Source organism: Macaca thibetana, chromosome 6 (genome assembly GCF_024542745.1).
Source record: "Macaca thibetana thibetana isolate TM-01 chromosome 6, ASM2454274v1, whole genome shotgun sequence".
Taxonomy (NCBI): Eukaryota; Metazoa; Chordata; class Mammalia; order Primates; family Cercopithecidae; genus Macaca; species Macaca thibetana.
Genome location: NC_065583.1, coordinates 21,030,132 through 21,055,528, shown reverse-complemented (window position 1 = coordinate 21,055,528; position 25,397 = coordinate 21,030,132). Strand labels below are relative to the sequence as shown.

Here is a 25,397-nt window from a genome sequence, read left to right as displayed (position 1 = left end):
GAGGCTGGGTCCTCCCTACCCTGATTTGGGACACTGGGGGACAAGGGGAGTACAGATAGGCTTCACTGCTTCCTGCCCTGTGTGATCACATCACTTCCAGAAAGATTCTGTGTACTTGGCTAATTAAATCAGGACTCTTATCTAACCTTACAGTGGGAGTGTGTCTATGTGGGCTGTCCCACCAATTTGGAGCAGACTGGGAGTGCTGCATAAATTTCTTCCAAAGAAAGAAAGGCAGACCAAGATTAGTGAAAGGAGGCAGAGGTCCAATGACACCTCCTTCGCTCCTCTCTGTTGCATTCTCTTTGGAAGGGGGGGTGGTGGGGGGATGTCCACAGAGGAAAGCAGTGTGGAAGTTTGGAGGAGCCTAACTGGCCCTAATACAAATTTTATGATTAGGAAGATATTCTTTGGTCTGATGGTGCTGAGAAACATTCTGCAAGTGGCATTTTTAAACAAAGACTCTGCTCAAATCTTGGCTGCTTACAGACAAGGAGAAAAAAAAAAAAGATTTCATTTTCCATCTGCCAGTACTATTAAACATTGGCTTGGGACTCAACTCACCGTTTTTATATTACCCCCACCTTAAAGCCACAGATTTTATTGCAGGCAATTAGGCGATAATCACTGATGGTTTGTTTTTTTGTAGTTAAAGAAAAAAAAACAGCTTCTGTTGTTGCTGTTTTTTGTTGATTCTTATTTTTGGTTTAGAGCAAAGGGCCAAGGAAACCAACAACTGGCTTCTTTAGAAGGTGGTGAAATGCTCCCTGGGGGTTTCAGAGGCAAATTTTGACTGAGTTCGCTAAGAGAAGGTAAAGAACTGGTGGTTCCAAGAGATGGTCAGAACAGACTGGGTGCCAGATGGGCAGGTGCAGGAAGGCACAGAAGGCATGTGGAAGGGGACAAGTGCAGAGAGTCTGCCAGGAGTGGGTGGGGGTAGGCACCGAGACAGCCACCTGGGGCTGCCGCAGGAGCTCTCTAGGGATGACTTCAAGGATCTGATACCAGCTAGAGGTGTTTGATGGGTAAGCATGAGAGTCTTTAGAGTCCTGAAAGACTGCATACTTCACTCTCTTCAGCAAATGCCTCCCAAGCTGTAGAAAGTGCCAATTTGAGCCAAGTGAAGACTCTTTCCTGGTGGGGTGATGGCCTGCTTATGGAGGGTCCCCATCGTGGCTGCTCCCTACAATCATCAGAAATTAAAACAAAAGTGCTCAGTACTCAGCCTAGACCAAATACACCAGGATCTCAGGGGAGAGAGTTCAACAATTGTATTTTATGGAAACTCCCCATTTTCTCTTCATGACATCAGATATGTGAACATTTGTTCAAGGAAGACAGCTTCCCTTTAGAAAGATCATTTAAAACTTCCATTAGGCATCTGTCGAGAACACATAATTTTAAGAATTAAATCCTCAAAATAAACTCATGAGCCAGAACGATTATCTTCATTTTAACAATGGGTAGGTTGAGGCTTCCATTTCAGCAAGCCCACCAAAGTCACAGAGCTAGTACATGGGGTAGCTGAGATGAAAACCTGACACATTAGACCCCACATGTGCCTAATTCATAGCTGGAAGTTAGCTTGCAGGTCAGCAAAACATTATCTTATTTGATCTTTACAACAGCCTAGTGAGAATTATAAGGAAATTATTTTCAGGTGGTGAAAAAGACGTAGAAGGAGGTTTAACATGTTGCTTAAGGTTACCCAGCAAGCCAGTAGCAGAGCTAAAACCAGAACCTCCATTTCCTAACTCTGAACCCAGTGCCCTTCCTCAAAACTACTCACAAATACAATTGTTCCACTAACCCCAGATTTTCAAGTGACCCGATTACATAAGAGTATACTTAGCTGTTCATAAGAAGAACATGTCACCATCTTCCCTTCCCCAGGCAACAAGAATTGGGACTTAACCCATGTGCCAACTTCCTTACTGCTCCTGAATGAACTTCGTCAGAACTTACCTTTGGGACTGCCAGCCAGGGCAGGACAATGACATCTAGGATCTGGAGATAGCTCTGGGGTTAGTGTGTCCCTCTCACTGATCATTAGCTAAAAGCCCTGCATCCAAGATTTTACTGCCTGGTCCAGGGATGCAGTTTTTCTGGGCTGCAGAGACTTGTCAGACTGAACAAGGGGCAGTGAATTGATGTGACCCAACTGAGATCCACAAAGGAAAGCTTCCTTTTTCTCCCCCTCATATTCTAGGGGAGACATTCTCAGGCACGTGGGATGCCTGTGGTATCTAGAAATGGAAGGTGCCAAAGACACATAGAATCTGTGCCTAATGAGAATTCACTAAAGTCATTTTATAAATATTTAAGAAAAGAGCTTGGGGAAGTGTGTTACATTTATGGGGACAAAATTAAAAAGGATGTAGCAATATGCACACCTTGTTGTTATGTCACTTGGGAAAATCAAAAAGGGAAAAACAACAACATGAAACTCTTCCAGAAGACATCTATGGATCATTTCACTTGTGCATTCATGAAGGTCATATATCTTAACACACTGTTCTTGTCTTATCCTTGCTAATGTTGCATTTCTGTGCATGACAATAACCCAAGAGAGGGAACTCAATTCTGTACTCATCCAAAGTTAGATGAGTAACAACCCAGAACACAGGCTCACAGTGTTTCTTCTTTGACACTGTCAGAAAACACAGTTCTTGGTTATGAATACTAAGTAGCAACATGGAAAATGTTTTCGATATCATGTCAAGTTAAAAAAAAATCCCAGCATCTACAATTGATATGTACCATGATTACAAAAAATGTTAAATATATGTAGTTATGTGTGTGTGTATTCATAGGGGAAATAAAAGACTGGAAAAAAATTGGCCAAAAGGATTATTTTTACTATCTAATTTTCTAATAAAGGGATGCTAACATTTTAGGTCCCATCTCTTAGTATGTACCTCTTGTTCAAGATTGCTGGGGCTCCCTGTGGCCTCTTGTGCAAGTGCAGAGATTCCAGATGTGTTTTTATGTTCCCTGGAGAAAGAGTGTATGCAGAGGAAAAAGGAGTAGGACAGTGGGCAGAAGCCCTGGTCTGGGCTTGACTTCTAAGGAATGCTGTGTAATCTCTGGGGAGAAACTTGGTTTTCTTTGCTTGCTACCTGGATGTTTGCTGATGGCTGTCCTAGTGGATCAAATGTGAAAGGACTATACGCAGAAAGCCCCAGACCAAAGCCACAAACAGCAATGCCCATAGGGACTGAAGGGAATTAGTTAAGAGAATGAAATGGGCTGAGTAATCTTGACATAGATATTATTTGCTTCATAACTATTTAAAACTTATTTTTGATCACCAAGAAGTATATTCTCCCATTTTTCTTTGAACCTTACAGGCTTATCTGTTGTTTTTCTCCCTTATAGAAACATAAGCATAACTGATATTTCTAATTTCTACTAACAGTATAATTTTTAAAACATCCATAATGAGTATGCAGTTGCCCCCACCTCAGTGATTGCATAAATAGAGAAGGTGGGTGGGGGGCAGTGATGAGCTGAAGATGGCATGCCCAGTCTAAGAGTTAGGAACCTCTCAACTCAAGCCAATTGTTGCCATGAGGAAATGCTGGCTTAGTGTGGAGAATTTTTATAATTCAATTTTTAAAAGAAGCAAAAAAATCTATATGCTTACATAAGATCTCTGATTTCTAAACATTGAAGATTTCTAATGACTAAGAATTGTCTATGCCAACAAAACACATGTGTGGACTATACACAAAACCAAGAGCACCATTTTGAAAGCTCTTCAGGGTTTGTACAATTTTTCCTTTTTCACATTCTAGCGCCCCCTCCCATCTCTTCCCACAGAACACTTGCAGTTCAAAGGGGAAAGTCAGGGACTTACTATGGAGCTGCTGAAGGCCACAGGAGGCTGTGAGCTTTCACGGTACCCCATAGACCTTTGCCGGTAGTGGCCCTGGATGGGCACCCGGGCACTCTGGCTCCTCCTCAGAGGCTGAGCACCTTTTTGGCTTCTCCTAGTTGCTGGATCCTGGGCCCATCTAGCTGGGAAGGACAGGCATTGGTATTGGGTCCACTCTTCACCATCTGAGTCCAGCTCCTTTGGGGTCTCCAGTCGCTTAGCTGCAAGAAAGGAGTCCTGTTATTGCACTAGTTGTACCTTGGCTGGACTATGTTGGGGAAAGCCTAGACTTTGGGGTGGGGTAAGAGCATGGGAAGGGTCTATGCTACTCTGGAAAATTGGGCATCTGGACTACCAAGACTGGAGAAAGAAGGGTACAACTAAGTCCCACAGATTCAAACTCTAGTGGATTTCCTACTAGTTATGTGACTTTGAGCTTTGACATAACCTGTCACTTTATTTCCTCAGAGTTTTTTTTTTTTTTTCTAGGTTTCTAACTCATAGGGATGTTTTGAAGATTTAATGATATAATGTGTTAAAATAACTAGCATACTGTAAGTACTGGTAATGAGGCTCTTATTATTACAAAGAGATCAGAAGCTCCCATGTAAATGGTCCACTATCACCAAGGCAAAGCGGATAGGGCTGCTTATAATGTTATCTCCACCTTTCTCTTCCTCCATCTCTCACACTCAAAAGAATGAATACTGCCCTCTTAAAGAGTTTCTCTTCTTTAAAAAGTAGGTGAAGGATATGAACAGACACTTCTCAAAAGAAGACATTTATGCGGCCAACAAACATATGAAAAAAAGCTCATCATTACTGGTCATTAGAGAAATGCAAATCAAAACCACAATGAGATACCATCTCACACCAGTTAGAATAGTGATCATTAAAATGTCAGGACACAACAGATGCTGGAAAGGATGTGGAGAAATAGGAACGCTTTTACACTGTTGGTGGGAGTGTAAATTAGTTCAACTGTTGTGGAACACAATGATTCCTCAAGGATCTAGAGCTAGAAATACGATTTGATCAGCAATCCCATTACTGGGTATATACCCAAAGGATTATAAATCATTCTACTATAAAGACACATGCACATGTATATTTATTGCAGCACTATTCACAATAGCAAAGACTTGGAACCAACCCCAATGCCCATCAATGATAGACTGGATAAAGAAAATGTGGCACATATACACCATGGAATACTATGCAGCCATAAGAAGGATGAGTTCATGTCCTTTGCAGGGACATGGATGAAGCTGGAAACCATCAGCAAACTAACACAAGAACACAAAACCAAACACTGCATGTTCTCATAGGTGGGAGTTGAAAAATGAGAACACATGCACACAGGGAGGGGAACATCACACACTGGAGCCTACCGGAGGTTGGGGGGGGCTAGGGGAGGGATAGCATTAGGAGAAATACCTAATGTAGGTGATGGATTGGTGGGTGCAGCAAAACACCATGACACATGTATACCTATGCAACAAACCTGCACGTTTTGCACATGTATCGCAGAACTTAAAGTATTGGGGAAAAAAAGAATTTCTTTTCTTAGAAAGTGTGTGTGTGTGTGTGTGCGTGTGTGTGTGTGTGTTGGAGTGGGGGACAAAGTTGGGCGGATGATAGCTGAAGGAATCAGGTCAGTTTTATGAGTCATATTCAGTCCATGCAAGGTAACAGTTCAGGCATTTTATAGCCCTATCTCCTAAATCAAAACTTTGCATCAGTGGCAATCTAAGATATCTGTTAGAATAGAAGGTATCTTCAGGATGTGTTAAATCTGACCATGCACCTAGACACAGACCTGCCCTGATATGTCAGGTAAGGTGGCCTGAGAAATTTCCAAACCTTGGTTGTGGTGACTGGCACACAATTGGGAAATGTCTGCAATCCATTGCTGACAGATAAAAATCTCGTTTCATAAAGTGCTTTGTCTGGCACCAAAGATCAACTGGAGGGGTACCACATATGAGATAACTTCTAACTTTTGTAAACAAATGAAAATTTACAAGTAATTGGAACAGCCCTGATCTGTGACAAGGAAGACCACAGGGATACAGGAAGCAACTTGTGGAAATGCCATACAGCCTCTAAGAGAGTCAGGAGAATGTCTTTTATCTCCTTTTTCTGAGGAGAGCAGGGCATTTCCTTTTCGAAAGAGGGATGGAGCCCTTGGGAGCTCTCGTACCATTTTCTTGGTGAGAATACTCGCTGCCCATGATGGTACAACGTCGGAATACCATCTTGTTCTCTGTCAGGGTCCCCGTCTTATCGGAGAAGATGTACTGGATCTGGCCCAAGTCCTCCGTGATATTGAGGGCTCGACATTGAATGGATAAATCGGTCTCTTCATCATACAGGTCAAGGTCATTGTTCAAGAAGAACACTTGCCCGAGCTTCACCAGCTCAATGGAGACGTACAAAGAGATGGGGATCAGCACCTGAAAATAGATGAGTTTCTACCACGTCAGAAACCAGGCAGGTTCCCTCCCTTGGGATCCTCACTAGCAGGTAGCAAAGGCATTTAATGGAAAGTTGAGGTCAGCTCACAGGACAGACTCTTTCTGTGAAATTAACGGTCAATGACCTCATGCATCCCTTGGAGTTCTTAGGGGAATCTGAAAAACAGATATGTCTTCTTTGACCAAGGATGTCTGATACAAGGTAGGCACTTACCATTGGTTGTCTGTGACTGAGCTGGGAGGGAGTGAGGGAGACTTAGCATCTCTGTTTAGAGTCCCCTGACTCCCTTCAGATCTCTGTGCCACCAAGGGCTGCTGCCCACTTTTACAGGTATTCAGACGTATTGTTAATTTCTCCCCACCGATTCAATACCTGGTGTTTACCAAGTGCTTGTTGTGCATTTGATGCTGTTCTAAGTCCTGGAAATGGGAGTCAACAGAACATAATTCCTGGCTTTGAAGAACTTGCCTTCCAGTGACAAAGAACAAACAAATAAATATATATGAGTGGTGGTAAGTCACATGAGGAAGAATAAAGAATAGTAAAGAGGGTAGACTGATGACTGGGTGGGATGCTTGTAAACCATGACCTTTGAACAGAGACATGAGGAAGCCAGGGTGTGAGTTGTGAAGTTGTCTGGGGGAGGAGCATTCTGAGCAGAGGAGAAAGCCAGGCACAGGCCTGGCAGTGGGGGTGGCGTTTGGGGAGTAATAGGGAGCAGGCCTTGCAGGTCAGTGAGGAGGGGAAGAGGGCTAGGAGGTGAGGTCTGGGAGGGAGTCAGGGTCCAGATCACTTAGGGCTTCATCAGCCACAGTAAGGACTTCAGATTCCACTTTGAGTGGATATGAAACCATGAGAGGATTCTGTACATAGGAGGGCTATGATTTAATTCACATTTAAAATAGATTACCCTGCAAGGTGAGTGGAAAATGTTCACCAATAAGAGAGCAGTGAAACAGCCTCCAATACCACAAGAAATGGTAGATGGAGTTCCACAAAAGTAAAACCACAACTTCCCTCATCTTTTCATAGATTGTATTTTCTTAGAGACACAAAGATTTTAAAATTCATCTCTTCATCAATTACTGCCTCACATTTTGTAGGTGCTCTATTTTTTTTTTTCTGTCCTATGTTGGGCCAGTTCTGTTCTTTTCCTTCTCAATGTATCAGATGTTAAAACACTAACTCGTGGTTTCTCTCTCTTAATGTTGGGGCAGAGAGTTCTCTGTAGCTCACTGTGCTACTTTACCTTCTTTTGTTCCTAGGTCATTTGTGTTTTATCTGCTCTGGCAGAGGGACAGGCACATATGGGTCACTGCTGTCATCTTACTCTTAAATAGAAAAGTTGATAAATATTTCCCTCCAGCTATTATCTGGGGGCAGAGTCCCCTCTACAAGACAGGGCTAGGTCCTTAAATCACCCAAAATGTGAATGCTTTCAAAGATGCACAAGAAAGTGATGATCATTTCCTCATCTCAATCCAGTTTGTACTTTCTAGTGGTCAGCACTGGTTTTTCTTTATTTTACAAAGTTGTAGGGGTTTTGGCCACATATCTTATTGGGCCCCTAGTTAGGGAGGGCTTCCTACCTGGAGCAGGATGATCATTGTGAGGAACATGTAGAAGCCCCCAAGGGCACGGGGAAGGAAGCTGCCATTGGCATCTGGCACATCGAAGGGAGGGTGTTCTTCAAAGGTCCTGTTCCAGATGCTGTGACCTGAGAGGAGGCAAAACCAGGAATGAGGTTGAATCTCCACTAAGTCCTAAAGTTGGTCAATTAAACCAGCCCTTGACACATTCTTAGAAATGGGTGTGCTTTGGAAGGCCCCTCCTTCTTCCATACAACATAGCTCTGTGTGTGTGTGCGTGTGTGTGTGTGTGTGTTTGGGTGTATGTATATGTGTTCATGTTGCTCTAAAGTGGTTCTTCATATACATTTCAATCCCTTGATATGCATTAAGTTTGTTTTACAAGAGGAGATTGGCATGAGGATTACTTATTTTTTTAATTAAGCCTTGTTAAATAGGGGCTGGAAAGAGATAAAGAAATACTTGTACTTTTTTGTTCTGTGGTGCACACTTTTGTGCGTGGGTGGGGAGCCTTGAGACCTGTCCCCTAGTCTCCCCCTTCTTATCCCATCTAATGCCCATCTACCCATCCATCCTTCCATTCATCCATTGTTCTATACATTTATCTATCCATTCATCCATCTATCCACCTACCTATCTACTCACCCATCTATCCATCCATCCATCCTTCCATCCACCCACCCATATATCCATCCATCCATCCATCCATCCATCCATCCTTCCATTCATCAATTTTTCTATTGATTCATCTATCCATTCACCCATCCATCCACCCATCTACTCACCCATCTATCCATTCATCAATCCCTCTGCCCACCAACCCACCCCCATCCATCTATCCATCCATTTTTCTATCGATTCTTGTATCCATTCATCTATCCATCCACCCATCTACTCGCCCATCTATCCATCCATTCATCAGTCCCTCCATCCACCCACCCATCTATCCATTCATTCATTCTTCTATTCATCCATTTTTCTATCCATTCATCTATCTATTCATCCGTCTACCCACCCATCTACCCATCCATCCATATACTCCATATAATCACCCATTTATCCATCCATCCACCCACCCACCCACCCACCTACATACTTACCCATCCATCCATTTATCCATCCATCCATCCATCCATCCATCCATCCATCTCTGTTTACCCATTCATCCCTCCCTCTGTCTGACATTGATTAATTCAAGAAGTTAGTACTAGTTCTTGTCATTGTGGAGTTTGTTTCCAAATTAGGGAGCAAGGCATAAAAGGACAAATCACATACAGTCTGAGAGGTGCAATAGCAGAGCCTAGAATGCTGTGACAGCCCACAGCAACAGCACCAGGTACAGACTGAACTCTGTTTCCTTATCTGCAAAGGAGATAACAACACCCATTATCTGAGGATTATGTAAGGTGAGCACCTGTTACAGAGCTCACTAAACCTCAGTGTTCTTGTCTGTTAAATAGTAATAATACTTTCCCTATAGAGTTATTGTGAAAATAGAATAACCTAATGTTTAAAATGCTCTCAGCTCCAAGAAGTATAGAAAAATGAAAGACATAGAGGATGTTACAGTGGCCAAAGATGCTTCCTTGCCCAGGAGGTTGGGTCAAATGCCGTCATACCTAACAGAAGAAAGGAAACTTACAGACATGAAGCTATTTATGGGAAGGTACTATTATAAACCAGATGACTAAGGGCCAAACACATGGCACAGAGTAAGGGCCACTGGCCTTTAAGGGAATAAGAAAAGAGCACGGGAAAAACTCGAGAAGGCTGAATGGATGAGGAGGACTTGAGGGGGTCCTGGAGCCACAGCAGGTGTTGGATGGTCTGGAAGGCCAGGGCAGAGTATTCTGGGTGAGGAAATAAGAAACACCACCTTTACAAAATCAAAGTAAACATGTGGTCAAGAACTGTGGAATGGTGCTCATTTGAGAGTTTTCATGTTCAGTAGGGCTGTGCTTTAATTAGGCATCAACAGAGTCCTGTGTATGAGTTGTTATCTCAGAATAGAATTCTGACCCTCCCCATGAACTTTCTTCATTTCTTTATTGTTTTGGGGAATTTGCCAAGCAGATTCTGGTTTGCCTGTGCCTTATCTCACCCTGTGACCTTTTAATCATTAACTTTCTTTTTCTGGAGACACAGTGAGATGATCTCAAATGTCTTTTTCACTCTGATATGCCCTGAAAAACCTGTCCTGAAGCAGAAGCAACAGTTCTTGCAGCATCCTGGGGACACAGGTGGCCACATGGGCTGGGGAGAGAATGGGAGTGGGGACAATGGCTTTCTTGTTTCCCTGCTTCCCCTCCCGCAGGTGGTCTCCTTACAGCTGTGAGCCAGCCTCAAGCAGAGTGCTATTAGACACACCTGGGAACTCCACGCTACCCACAAGACTCAATCCCATCGCCATCACTGTAGTGGCACACAGTCTCCCTGAGCCCCTATGAAGCTCTCAGCCTTTCAGACACCATCTTTTTCTAACAACAGCAATGGTTACAGTTTCTGACTAATGCAAGTAAACAGCAAACACCACTGCTGCTCATTGGTTTGGGGTCTGCATATTTCTGAATTCAGGACATGAGTTTTTCTCTTGATTGTCCCTGTTTATTTTTGGGATCTCCTTTAGCATCCTGAGAATCATTTTTAGAATAAGGCCATAGACAGTGGGGAGTCTGGGCCCCTCTTTTTCTATACTCTGAGGATCAACTTAAAGGGCTCCAGATCACTCCTGTCTCCACCTCTCACGGTGCTTCTCACTCAACTCGGGCTACAGTCTGGCTCTGCTTTGGTCTCCATTCTTGGCCTTACTCTTGCCACACCCAACAGCCAACTGCTCCTATGCACAAAATGATTTTTTTTCCTGCTTCTATGCTTTGTGATTTTCCTGGGGCTAAGAGTGGCCTCTCTCTGCTTACAGCTTCCTGCCCCATTCAGCCCCTACACTTGGCTCTGCCACCCTCCTCCTCTGGCAAATGTCTACTCTACTTGAGAATGAGCTCTAGCAGCTACCTCTTCAAGAAAGACTTTCCTTATTGCTGCTCCCATAATATCTGTGGTAGGGTGAATAATACCCTCTGTCTCCCCAGGATACATCCTAATCCTCGGGGCCCTGTGAATACACTATCTTATATGACAAAAGGGCTTTGCAGATAGGATTAGGTCACAGATCTTGAGATGAGAAGAGTATCTGGATTATGAAGGTGGGCCCAATGATGTAATCACAAGTGTCTTGTGAAAGGCAGGGAGAGCTACTGCTGCAGATGAGGAGAGGAAATGTAGGCAGAGACTGGGGAGGTACACTCTGAAGACAGAGGAAGCAACCACAAACTAAGAACTACGGGCAGCCACTAGAAACTGAAAAAGACAAGGAATAGATCCTTCCCTCAGAGCCTCCAGGAGGAACCAGAACTGCTAATTCCTTGACTTTAACCCAGTGGTCTGCAACCTTTTTGGTGCCAGTGACAGGTTTTCTGGAAGACAATTTTTCCACGTCAGTGGGGATGGGGAGATGGTTTCAGGGGTTTCAGGATGATTCAAGTGCAGTATATTTACAGTGCACTTTATTTCTATTATTACATTGTAATACATAATGAAATAATTATACAACTTACCATAGTGGAATCAGCGGGAGCCCTGAGTTTATTTTTTTGCAACTCTACGGTCCCTTCCAGGGGTAATGGGAGACAGTGACAGATCATCAAGCATTAGATTCTCTTAAGGAGCACACAACCTAGATCCCTTGCATGTGCAGTTCACAATAGGTTTTGCACTCCTGTGAGAATTTAATGCCACCGCTGATCTGACAGGAGGTACTGGTCTTTGGCCCAGGGGTTAGAGACTCCTGCTTTAACCTACTGAAATTGATTTTGAACTTCTGATCTCCAGAGCTGTAACAGAGTAAATGTGTGTTGTTCTAAATGGCTATGTGTTCATGTTTTACAGCAGCAATGGGAAACAAATACAGTCTGATTCATCTCGTTTTCCTTCCACGCTTTGAGAGTGCCTGTGTTCAGTAAACATTTCTTGACCAAATAAATATCAGATGATATTCCGAATAGTTAAAGAGCACATACTACTTTTAGGAGATTTTCTTTTGCCTTTTCGTTTCATTGGCATCCCATTAAAGTAGGCAGGGTAGAATTTACATTTTATTAGCCCTACTTTATAAATGAGGAAGCTGAAGAAACTTGCCCAAATACATCGATTACTGTGTCCTTGTTCTTTCCAGAACATCCCATACCTACAGCTCCAATAAGGCACATGAGGATGAGGATCCCAATGCAGAAGAAGATGTCTATGTTCATGCGCCGCTCAATCTTGCTGCGTTTGTACCGGGGGCCGCTGTTGTTCAGCATGGCTTTCGTCTCGTGGCCTTTGAGAGAAAATGAGGAAATCAGTCCCTTAGCTCCTGTTTCCTATGTCTTACACCATTCCCTCAGCACTTCTCACAGGAGCTTAAGATAAAAAAGAGGCTTCACTCTTCAACTTGAACTTGCCCTGCCTCAGAAGGTTGCTGAGAACAGCTGTAGGGGCCTCACATAATTTACCAGCAGGTCCTCAGTGAACATCCCCTTCATGCATGCCAGACACCGTGGTGGGCACTGACAGAGCTCCCACGCACAGGCTGCACCCTGCACAACTCTAGAGCGTAGCCCTTATTCTGTAGTTGCCAAAGATTTATAAGTTTATTATGAACAGAGTTCTGGCAAATGATAGTAAGCTGTCTTAAAGAAGGGCTGTCTTTTCCTAATTGGCACAAAGGTTCTGTTCCACCTGTTACGGGCGAGCAGTGGGATACAATGGCAAGACATACTGTTCACATTCTAGTGAAGATATACAAGAAGACAGAAAGGATAATTATCATTATTAATAAGTCCTGTGAAGTAAATAATACACAGTAAACAAAAGGCCAAGGTGGAAAAGAGGTGGTGTTGGAGATCCTGCTCAGGGAAAGCTGCTCCAAGGAGATGATATTGAAGGGAGGCCTCAAGGGAGAGTGGAGCTGGCAGCAGAGTTTTCGGCTGAGGAACTGTATGTGCAAAAGACCTGTGGTAGGACAGTGCCTGGGACCAGTAGTTTCCCTCCTTGTTTCTTTGGTCATGCCTAAGTTGTTGGTGTTGCCTGAGCAAGAGTAGTAAGCACCAAAGGCCCCCACCCCAGCACTAACCCTGGAGAACTCCACTCCCATGTTGAAATTTTGCATACAATTTTGGTCAAAGAAAGGATGGCAAAGTTTGAAAACTACCAATCTCATCCAGTCACCTTCTTCCCTACTAGGAGAAGCTGAGGGCTAGAGGGTAAAAAGGATCTGCCCAAAGTGAAAGAATAAGTCAATGTCAGAGTCACATTGCAAACTCAAGACTCAGATTGCCAGTCTAGTTCTCCTTTCACCAACCCCTGGGACCCAAGGTCACATACCTAAGAGCTAAGAGTCAAACTGAGACTTTGTTGTTAGATGGAGTCTCTCCTTTGGGGCTGCTGAATGTTAACTACAGTGCCATATTCCTCAGCAGTTAAATGAAAAAAACACCAGTCACATATTTTCTGTGCAAAATTAAAGAAAACCAATACATCAGCTCCAGAAGCAAACGGCTTTAATGCTGTTTAGCTAGTTGCCCTGTGGATTTAAACTAGCAACAAAACAGTAGGAGTGAAAAAACTCTAGGCTTTTAAAATTAGACTCAAGTTGCTGCAATTGTGAGTGGGGGTTCCAGCAGCACCCCTGGGTCTATAGCCTCTCTGCCTGCCTCTCAGCCTCACTCCATTCAGGGATCCTGGGACTATCCCCTTCACCCACCTGATCCTTGCCTTCTGAGACCCCTCTGTTCTTTTGGAAAGAGTTGGGTTCAAAGGGAGGCAGTATGGGACAGTGGATAAGAGTGTGGGCTCTGGAGTCAGAGCTCAGCTCTGTGGATACTTGACCTTGGGTTGCAGAGAGTTCAACTCAGGAGGCATGTGACCTTGGGTGAGTGAATCTCTTTGTACTTCAATTCCTCATCTGAAAAATGGAGACGATTGTATATGAAGTAGGAAAATAAATCAATATACACAAAGTACTAAATTAGTTTCTGGTAAGTTGGGACTCAATGTTTGCTGTGAGGAGCACACACCTCTACATTGAACCTCTTTCTTCTGTAAATCTCATCTTGGCCTTTTTGGGCCTTTGACTCTGAGGCCCTGTTTTATCCATTGCTAATGTCAAGGATGAAATGAGAATTCTGGACCGTTGCTCTCAATCAGGAATGATTTTACTCCCCAGAGGACATTTGGCAACATCTTGAGAAATTTGGGTTATCTCACTTGGTGGGGGGTGCTAATGCATCTTGTAGGTAGAGGCCAAAGATGCTGCTAAATACCCTATAGGACAGCCCCCGTCACAAAGAATAATATGGACCAAAATGTTAATGGTGCCAAAGGTGAGAACCCCAGCTCTAGATAATAATGCTAAAAAAAACTGGTATCTTTTCTTTCTCATATTTTTGAGGGCCTGATGTATTCCAACTGTCGTATTAGGCCCTTTTCACAGATTATCTCATTTGAACCTTATAAAGCTACAAGGCAGAAATTATTAGTACATCTTACATTGAAAGTTCAACCATCTTGTTCAGGAACATGCAGACTATGAATGAATTTTACCCCTAGGCAGCCCGACTGGCTGGAACCATGGTTAACACTCCCCATCTGCCGCCTATATACCACTCCCATCACCTACTCAAGGTTTCTTCTTTATTTCTGTTCAGCCAGAGAAGCGAAGCTCTAAATCTATGTGGTTATGATTACTGTTTTCTTTTTTGGTAGAGTGGAGATTGCTGGAGAGTTCATTTTTAATAGGTTTACCAGATGGTGTTGAACTCCATTGCTAAAGGTCTTTGAAATAAGTCATCTCAACTGACAAATATAATGCCCCTCTCCCAAATTAGGGAAAGCTGGCTAAATCGTGACACTATTTTTTAAAGGAACTGTTTTTCTTTGACAATCCCAAAGAGTAAATCTTATGGTAGATGGATATTTAAATGCTCTTCTATGTCCATTGGAAGTGGTGTTCTATGGAGAACAAACCAAACACAAAAGCAAATAAGCAAACTATTCCAGAGTGTCCCAGTTAGTGGAAGACTCAGAAGAAAACACATTCTGGAGTTTTCCAGTGAAGGTAGATGCTCCAGAGAGACCCTGTTTCCTCTGTTGTGGCAGAAGTCTTCAGGTGTTCATGTAACAACAGGTGCATTGAGTACCTATGAGCACTGGTGTTAAGTACTAGACATACAGCAGCCCCAAGACTGCCCTCCAAGAGTTTAGATTTCATTGTGAGAAGTCCTGCTATTATCTTTTTTCATTGGAAAGCAGGATCAAAGTTGGAAGGAGAGATAGGCCTCCATATCTGGAGCCAAAAAATAAATAAAGGTAATAGTAAAAACATAACTGCAAAAACAACTAAAACCCACTAGCCCTCTCTTTGCTATAGGCAGTGCTGGATGCTTTTCATGTGCTGAGTAATTTGATCCTTACAAACGCTCTATCAGACAGATACAAATATTCTCCCCACTGTACAAATGAGGAAATTGAGGCTCCAAAGGGGAAGTTGTTAAGTTTGGTGAGGTTATTCCACAGACTCAAGAAGATACACTTCATTCTGACTTTAGTTAGTAGCACAAAACCATTGGGGTGATTGAGTATGAATCCCTTTCCCTGTCTTGTGCAGATGGGTGATATTAACTCAGAATCTCATCATGTCTCCTGTAGAGTGAGTGAACTGCTATGATTCCTAGCCTCCGTTTGCTTAGCTGAGAAATGGGAAGTTACATGAGTAAATGGAAAGTTACTGTGAACTGTTGTCAGTTCCCATTGACTGAAGATGGATTTGGAGGAGGGGATGGAAGGGGAAGGACAAAGGAAAATTCAGACAAAAGGAACTACCCAGGGGCAATGACCTGCATAGATGACAATGCCAACAGCCATCTCAGTGTTTCTGATGGTGCAGCCTCGAAGGAGAAGACTCTCACAGCCAACGCCAGTCCTGGTCTGGTCAGGATGCTCCCTGGTGAGGATGAATAAAAGACAGGGGGTGGTTTGGTGGTCTCTCCATGCTGTTACTGGGTAGTGTCACAGAACTAGAAGTGGTGAGTGAACATGATCCCTCTCCTCCCTGTTTTTTCAGAAAAGTGATGGTAGATCAGAATCTAATTCCCTTCATGTTCAAGGGCAGATCTCTTCATTGCTCCTAGGAGGTCTGGGTGGGAGCTAGACCATTAGGAGGGAATTGTCCACCCTGAGAAAACTGTCATTTACCAACATAAAACGCAGAACTCTGGTGAAAAAGCCTTGGCTTCAATTCTCACATTCAAAATGTTTTTATGCAGAGTGAAGCAAAAAAACCGGCCAAAACTCATCAAAACCAAGATGGTGATGAGAGTGACCTCTGGTCGTCCTCACTGCTACACTCCTACCAGAGCCATGACAGTTTATAGATGCCGTGGCAACGTCAAGAAGCTACCCTATATGGTCTAAAAATGAGAGAAACCCTCAGCTCTGGGAATTGCCCATGCCTTTCCCAGGAAACTTGTGAATAATCCACCCCTTGTTCAGCATATAATCAAGAAATATCCATAAAAATGGGCAACCAGTAGGGCCAGGTGCAGTGACTCAACCCTGTAATCTCAGCACTCTGGGAGGCCGAGGCGGGTGGATCGCGAGGTCAGGAGTTTGAGACCAGCCTGGCCAACATGGTGAAACCCCATCTCTACTAAAAATACAAAAAATTAGTCAGGCGTGGTGGCAGGCACCTGTAATCCAAGCTACTTGGGAGGCTGAGGAAGGAGAATCGCTTGAACCCGGGAGGCAGAGGTTGCAGTGAGCTGAGATCGCACCATTGCACTGCAGCCTGGGCTGCGGGGCGAGACTTAATCTTAAAAAGAAAAAAAAAAAAAAAAAAAAAGCAAGGGGTTGCTCTGCTATGGAGTAACCCTTCTTTTATCCCTTTACTTTCTTAATAAATTTGCTGTCAGTTTAAAAAACAAACAAACAAAATTGTTTTAGGGGCAAAGTGCAAGGGAACTGGCTTATGGCCAGTTGTGCCTAGGAGGCAGATCCTAAGAGTAGAGATAGTTTCTTCCTTCTTCTAGTCCAGGGAGCATTGCAGTTTTCCACCTCACACTAGAAACTTCTGAGTCCAATCGACTCCATTTATTACCCGAGGTCTGGCTTTTACTCTATCCTGATGCCGTTCCCTTGAGATTTTCAGCAAGCTTAAATATAACTTTCCAAAACTATTGGGGAGAACAGAAAAATAATAATCCGAACTCTTAGAGCTTGTTTTTAAACTTGTAGTTCTTCAGTACTTCTTATTGCTAAGTCCAGTTATAAGCCTTTTTCACTCAAGTCTCATGACAACTTCATAAGATATGGCATATTATCATACCCACTTTATAGATAGGGAAACTGAGGCAAGTTCATAAAGCCAGGAAATGGCAGAATGGGGATTCAAAACTAGTCTGGCCGCAGAGTGCCATACTGCCACTCAATATACCTTTAATACTCATGATTCCTCACTGTGTTTATAAACTACATTTGCTTACATGATTTTGACTCTTTGTGGTCTGGGAAATTAGCAGAGTGATTATTTTTACTTATGAAAAAGTGGAAGCTCAGAGTGGCTGAGATTTTTCAAAGGCTATACAACTAGTACATGAGACATCCTAAAACCAGGGAACCTAGGTCACAGACACCCACCCTATTGAGATTTTTACTACATTAGGGTACCTAAAGTACTACCCCACTCACCCACACTAAATCAGAGTAATTTCTATTTTCAGTTCTGCTGAATATGTGAAGGAGGATGTATCATTTCATGCTGGTATATTCTTGACTCTATTCTAATGTTTGTCTATCCTACTTTTTAATGCAAAGGATGCTATAGCAAATAATAATCTGTAGTTAGAATATAACTGTTTTGATTTCATTGTATTAATTTTTACCTCTTAAGAATAGCAAGTGATAGGGCCCAGTGACATAAATTTTCCTTTTCAAATAAATTTTAGAAAAAGTAAGGTAATTAAAAATCTGGTAGACAGATTTTACTGAATATGATAAAAATCATAAAGGTGGTCTAAGAATGACTGAGGTTCAGGACCCACCACTGCTCCCTCTATTTATTAAGGAGGAGGCTGGCTGTGGATTTAATATTGGTCTAATGAATCTTGCTTGCCTCACTGTCGGTAGCTTGTGGTTTCAAGATTGATTTTAGGGTGTTCTGAAGTGATAGCATATGAGAGAGGCTTCTACTTCTCTCAGTTGTAATGTTGCATTTTCAAAGAATGGTAGAAAATGATTTGCTATCTTATAGCTGCTGTCTACTTAGGACTCTTGATTTACAAGGATGCTCTATTATACTTTTTCTAGACTAGCATTTCTCAACCTTGGTGCTATTAATATTTTGGACTACACAATTCTCTGCTGGGGTGGGGGGCTGTCCTGTGCATTGTAGCATCCCTGGCCTCTACCCAATGGATGCCAACAGCACCCCTCCCCAGTTGTGGCAAGAAAGATGATTCTAGACATTGTCAAATGTCCCCTGGTTGGAGTGGTGGTGCTGGTGATGGTGGTGATTGTCCCTGGTTGAGAACCACCGCTCTGTAGAGATTCTTTGGTTCAAAAGTCACATTTTTCAAATTGGATACCCCTAACTTTCAAACAGATCATTAAAAACTGTCCATCTTCTAGCCAGCCTGTGCAGCCTTAGGGAGATTCTAAATTAACGAGACCCACAGAAGCTTCTGGGAAACCCAGAGGCATCAGACCAGTGGGTCTGCTGGGGAAGAAGGTGCAGACCATCTGTGGGTGCCAGGCCTGAGGGTGTTCTCCTTGCTGGGTACAGCAAGGATGTAGGAGCACAGCAAGGAATTCTCCTTCATTCCATGAGTTAGCTACTCCACTGTCCAACTGGACTTTTAGGACTCATTCATGAGGCCCAGGCAGGTGCAGGATGGACAGGTCTCCCAGTGCGGCAACCAGGAAGAGGAGGTGCAGGGAGCTGAGTGAAGCTGGGAGAGTTCTGTCCTGAAATCTGTCTGAGAGGGGCAGGCTGGAGCCCAGGTTGAAAGCTGAGAAAGGCTGGCTGTTGGCCTGAGCTGTTTTGGGGAAAAAGGGCCCTAAACAGAAATCTAGCAATGAGGCTGCTCTCTTAGAGGATATGGAGAATGACTCAGGACATGAGGGATTTGGGATGAATCAAGTTCACAAACCTAAGGCACAAGGGGCGCCCTTCTCTTCAGAGCAGGTGACAGACTTTACCTCTCATTTGCAGCAAGGTCCTTTCCCCAGGACCTCAGGCCCTTCTCTGCCTGTCTCCTTCTGCTCACTCTGTGTATTTTAAAAGTAATTTGCCTATAAATCTACGGTTTCTGTGGTATTATTCTTATTGTTTCCCCTTTCTATTTCTCCTCTTGATATCCCATATGGCCTGAGGACGTGGGTGGAGGAAAGCAAAGACAACTGCATTTCAGGGAGCTGCCGAAGCCTCATTCCAGGCCCTCTATTGGTGAAGAAGTTGTAACATGGCTGAGCTCCGCAATGTACTGCTATGGAAAGCACACGGGTTGGAGTCAAAAGACCCCTATATAAGTCCTGGCTTTGTCTTCTACCTGCTGTGAGTTAGGGAGAATCTTTGCATCTATAAAAGTCTCAGATCATTATAATACACATCATGATATTCTCTTTCTGGGGTCAATGTGAAGATTACATGTGATAATGTTCTCTGGAAGTCCTCTAAAAGCTGTTAAACCACAAGCTTGTCCAACGCACTGCTCACATGTGGCCCGGGGTGGCTTTGAACGTGGCCCAACACAAATTCATAAACTTTCTTAAAACATTATGATATGATGATGATGATGATGATGATGATGATTTAGCTCATCAGCTATTGTTAGGGTTAGTATATTTTATGTGTGACCCAAGACAATTCTTCCAATGTGGCACAGGGAAGCAAGAAGTTTGGACATCCCTGTAGGAAAGCATTCTATAAGGGCATATACTCACATCTGTTACGATGGCTCTTATTTAAAAAAAAATTTTTTTTTATTATACTTTAAGTTTCAGGGTACATGTGCACAACGTTCAGGTTTGTTACATATGTATACATGTGCCATGTTGGTGTGCTTCACCTATTAACTCGCCATTTCCATGAGGTATATCTCCTAATGCTATCCCTCCCCGCTTCCTCCACCCCACAACAGGCCCTGGTGTGTGATGTTCCCCTTCCTGTGTCCAAGTGATCTCATTGTTCAGTTCCCACCTATGAGTGAGAACATGCAGTGTTTGGTTTTCTGTTCTTGTGATAGTTTGCTGAGAATGATGGTTTCTAGCTTCATCCATGTCCCTCCAAATGACATGAACTCATCCTTTTTTATGTCTGCATAGTATTCCATGGTGTATATGTGCCGCGTTTTCTTAATCCAGTCTGTCACTGATGGACATTTGGGTTGGTTCCAAGTCTTTGCTATTGTGAATAGTGCCACAATAAACATATGTATGCATGCGTCTTTATAGCAGCATGATTTATAATCCTTTGGGTTACTACCCAGTAATGGGATGGCTGGGTCTAATGGTATTTCTAGTTCTAGATCCTTGAGGAATCACCACACTGTCTTCTACAATGGTTGAACTAGTTTACAGTCCCACCAACAGTGTAAAAGTGTTCCTATTTCTCCACATCCTCTCCAGCACCTGTTGTTTCCTGACTTTTTAATGATTGCCATTCTAACTGGTGTGAGATGGTATCTCATTGTGGTATTGATTTGCATTTCTCTGATAGCCAGTGATGATGAGCATTTTTTCATGTGTCTGTCGGCTGCATAAATGTCTTCTTTTGAGAAGTGTCTGTTCATGTACTTTGCCCACTTTTTGATGGGGTTGTTTTTTTCTTGTAAATTTGATTGAGTTCTTTGTAGGTTCTGGATATTAGCCCTTTGTCAGATGAGTAGATTGCAAAAATTTTCTCCCATTCTGTAGGTTGCCTGTTCACTCTGATGGTAGTTTCCTTTGCTGTGCAGAAGCTCTTTAGTTTAATTAGATCCCATTTGTCAATTTTGGCTTTTGTTGCCATTGCTTTTGGTGTTTTAGTCATGAAGTCCTTGTCCATGCCTATGTCCTGAATGGTATTGCCTAGGTTTTCTTCTAGGGTTTTTATGGTTTTAGGTCTAACATTTAAGTCTCTAATCCATCTTGAATTAATTTTTGTATAAGGAGTAAGGGAAGGATCCAGTATCAGCTTTCTACTTATGGCTAGCTAGTTTTCCCAGCATCGTTTATTAAATAGGGAATCCTTTCCCCATTTCTTGTTTTTGTCAGGTTTGTCAAAGATCAGATGGCTGTAGATGTGTGGTATTATTTCTGAGGGCTCTGTTCTGTTCCATTGGTCTATATCTCTGTTTTGATACCAGTACAATGCTGTTTTGGTTACTGTAGCCTTGTAGTATAGTTTGAAGTCAGGTAGCATGATGCCTCCAGCTTTGTTCTTTTTGCTTAGGATTGTCTTGGCAATGCGGGGTCTTTTTTGGTTCCATATGAACTTTAAAGCAGTTTTTTCCAAGTCTGTGGAAAAATTCATTGGTAGCTTGATGGGGATGGCATTGAATGTATAAATTACCTTGGGCAGTATGGCCATTTTCATGATATTGATTCTTCCTATCCATGAGCATGGTATGTTCTTCCATTTGTTTGTGTCCTCTCTTATTTCACTGAGCAGTGGTTTGTAGTTCTCCTTGAAGAGGTCCTTTACATCCTTTGTCAGTTGGATTCCTAGGTATTTTATTCTCTTTGAAGCTATTGTGAATGGGAGTTCATTCATGATTTGGCTCTCTGTTTGTCTGTTACTGGTGTATAAGAATGCTTGTGATTTTTGCACATTGATTTTGTATCCTGAGACTTTGCTGAAGTTGCTTATCAGCTTAAGGAGATTTTGGGCTGAGACTATGGGGTTTTCTAAATATACAATCATGTCATCTGCAAACAGGGACAATTGCACTTCTTCTTTTCCTAACTGAATACCCTTTATTTCTTTCTCTTGCCTGATTGCCCTAGCCAGAACTTCCAACACTATGGTGAATAGGAGTGGTGAAAGAGGGCATCCCTGTCTTGTGCCAGTTTTCAAGGGGAATGCTTCCAGTTTTTGCCCATTTAGTATGATATTGGCTGTGGGTTTGTCATAAATAGCTCTTATTATTTTGAGATACGTTCCATCAATACCAAATTTATTGAGAATTTTTAGCATGAAAGGCTGTTGAATTTTGTCAAAGGTCTTTTCTGCACCTATTGAAATAATCATGTGGTTTTTGTCTTTGGTTCTGTTTATATGCTGGATTACGTTTATTGATTTGCGTGTGTTGAACCAGCCTTGCATCCCAGGGATGAAGCCCACTTGATCAAGGTGGATAAGCTTTTTGATGTGCTGCTGGATTCGGTTTGCCAGTATTTTATTGAGGATTTCTGCATTGATGTTCATCAGGGATATTGGTCTAAAATTCTCTTTTTTTGTTGTGTCTCTGTCAGTCTTTGGTATCAGGATGATGTTGGCCTCGTAAAATGAGTTAGGGAGGATTCCCTGTTTTTCTATTGATTGGAATAGTTTCAGAAGGAATGGTACCAACTCCTCCTCCTTGTGCCTCTGGTAGAATTCGGCTGTGAATCCGTCTGGTCCTGGACTTTTTTTCGTTGGTAGGCTATTAATTATTGCCACAATTTCAGAGCCTGCTATTGGTCTGTTCAGGGATTCAACTTCTTCCTGGTTTAGTCTTGGGAGAGTGTATGTATACAGGAAATTATCCATTTCTTCTAGGTTTTCTAGTTTATTTGCTTAGAAGTGTTTATAGTATTCTCTGATGGTAGTTTGTATTTCTGTGGGGTCGGTGGTGATATCCCCTTTATCATTTTTTATTGTGTCTATTTGATTCTTCTCTCTTTTCTTCTTTATTAGTCTTGCTAGCGGTCTATCAATTTTGTTGATCTTTTCAAAAATCCAGCTCCTGGATTCACTGATTTTTTGGAGGGTTTGTTGTGTCTCTCTCCTTCAGTTCTGCTCTGATCTTAGTTATTTCTTGCCTTCTGCTAGTTTTTGAGTGTGTTTGATCTTGCTTCTCTAGTTCTTTTAATTGTGATGTTAGGGTGTTAATTTTAGATCTTTCTTGCTTTCTCTTGTGGGCATTTAGTGCTATAAATTTCCCTGTACACACTGCTTTAAATGTGTCCCAGAGATTTTGGTATGTTGTATCTTTGTTCTCATTGGTTTCAAAGAACATCTTTATTTCTGCCTTCATTTTGTTGTGTACCCAGTAGTCATTGAGGAGCAGGTTGTTCAGTTTCCATGTAGTTGAGCGGTTTTGATTGAGTTTCTTAGTCCTGAGTTCTAGTTTGATTGCACTGTGGTCTGAGAGACAGTTTGTTATAATTTCTTTTCTTTTACATTTGCTGAGGAGTGCTTTGCTTCCAACTATGTGGTCAATTTTGGAATAAGTGTGATGTGGTGCTGAGAAGAAGGTATATTCTGTTTATTTGGGGTGGGACGTTCTGTAGATGTCTATTAGGTCTGCTTGGTGCAGAGCTGAGTTCAATTCATGGATATCCTTGTTAATTTTCTGTCTGGTGGATCTGTCTAATGTTGACAGTGGGGTGTTAAAGTCTCCCATTATTATTGTGTGGGATTCTAAGTCTCTTTGTAAGTCTCTAAAGACTTGCTTTATGAATCTGGGTGCTTCTGTATTGGGTGCATATGTATTTAGGATAGTTAGCTCTTCTTGTTGAATTGATCACTTTACCATTATATAATGACCTTCTTTGTCTCTTTTGATCTTTGATGGTTTAAAGTCTGTATTATCAGAGACTAGGATTGCAATCCCTGCCTTTTTTTGTTTTCCATTTGCTTGGTAGATCTTCCTCCATCCCTTTATTTTGAGCCTATGTGCGTCTCTGCACATGAAATGGGTCTCCTGAATACAGAACACTGATGGGTCTTGACTCTTTATCCAATTTGCCAGTCTGTGTCTTTTAATTGGAGCATTTAGCCCATTTATATTTAAGGTTAATATTGTGATATGTGAATTTGAGCCTATCATTATGATGTTAGCTGGTTATTTTGCTCGTTAGTTGATGCAGCTTCTTCCTAGCATCAATGGTCTTTATTTTGGCATGTTTTTGCAGTGGTTGGTACTGGTTTTTCCTTCCCATGTTTAGTGCTTCCTTCAGGGTCTCTTGTAGGGCAGGCCTGGTGGCGACAAAATCTCTCAGCATTTGCTTGTCTGTAAAGCATTTTATTTCTCCTTCACTTATGAAGCTTAGTTTGGCTGGATATGAAATTCTGGGTTGAAAATTCTTTTAAGAATGTTGGATATTGGCCCCCACTCTCTTCTGGCTTGTAGAGTTTCTGCTGAGAGATCCACTGTTAGTCTGATGGGCTTCCCTTTGTGGTAACCCGACCTTTCTCTCTGGCTGCCCTTAACATTTTTTCCTTCATTTCAACTTTGGTGAATCTGACAATTTTGTGTCTTGGAGTTGCTCTTCTCAAGAAATATCTTTGTGGCATTCTCTGTATTTCCTGAATTTGAATGTTGGCCTGCCTTGCTAGGCTGGGGAAGTTCTCCTGGATAATATCCTGCAGAGCGTTTTCCAACTTGGTTCCATTCTCCCCATCACTTTCAGGTACACCAATCAGACGTAGATTTGGTCTTTTCACATAGTCCCATATTTCTTGGATGCTTTGTTTGTTTCTTTTTGTTCTTTTTTCTCTAAACTTCTCTTCTTGCTTCATTTCATTCATTTGATCTTCAATCACTGATACCCTTTCTTACAGTTGATCAAATCAGTTACTGAAGCTTGTGCATTTGTCACATACTTCTCATGCCAAGCTTTTCAGCTCCATAAGGTCAGTTAAGGACTTCTCTACATTGGTTATTCTAGTTAGCCATTCGTCTAATCTTTTTTCAAAGTTTTTAGCTTCTTTGCAATGGGTTCGAACTTCCTCCTTTAGCTCAGAGAAATTTGATCGTCTGAAGGCTTCTTCTCTCAACTCATCAAAGTCATTCTCCATCCAGCTTTGCTCCGTTGATGGCGAGGAGCTGCGTTCCTTTGGAGGGTGAGAGGCGCTCTGATTTTTAGAATTTTCAGCTTTTCTGCTCTGTTTTTTCCTCATCTTTGTGGTTTTATCTACCTTTGGTCTTTGATGATGGTGATGTACAGATGGGGTTTTTGGTGTGGATGTCCTTTCTGTTTGTTAGTTTTCCTTCTAACAGTCAGGACCCTCAGCTGCAGGTCTCCTGGAGTTTGCTCTAGGTCTACTCCAGACGCTGTTTGTCTGGGTATCAGCAGCGGAGGCTGCAGAAGAGTAAATATTGCTAAACAGCAAATGTTGCTGCCTGATCGTTCCTCTAGAACCTTTGTCTCAGCGGGGTACCTGGTTGTGTGAGGTGTCA

The 25,397-nt window shown here is 42.4% G+C and overlaps 2 protein-coding genes across 3 annotated transcripts in view; both read right to left on the bottom strand.

Moving 5' to 3' along the window:
* SLU7 (SLU7 homolog, splicing factor) overlaps positions 1-25,397 on the bottom strand; it is an 867,785-nt gene that overhangs the window by 229,820 nt on the left and 612,568 nt on the right. The gene's annotated exons all lie outside the window — the stretch shown is intronic.
* The window catches only part of ATP10B (ATPase phospholipid transporting 10B (putative)), a 364,478-nt gene that overhangs the window by 60,587 nt on the left and 278,494 nt on the right, over positions 1-25,397 (bottom strand). For both annotated transcript variants that reach the window (XM_050794772.1, XM_050794770.1), the window contains exons 8-12: positions 15,873-15,979; positions 12,185-12,316; positions 7,945-8,072; positions 6,081-6,333; positions 3,860-4,098 (exon numbers count right to left, since the gene is read on the bottom strand). In XM_050794772.1, the coding sequence (XP_050650729.1) occupies positions 3,860-4,098; positions 6,081-6,333; positions 7,945-8,072; positions 12,185-12,316; positions 15,873-15,979 (859 nt within the window). The remainder of the gene's footprint in view (positions 1-3,859; positions 4,099-6,080; positions 6,334-7,944; positions 8,073-12,184; positions 12,317-15,872; positions 15,980-25,397) is intronic.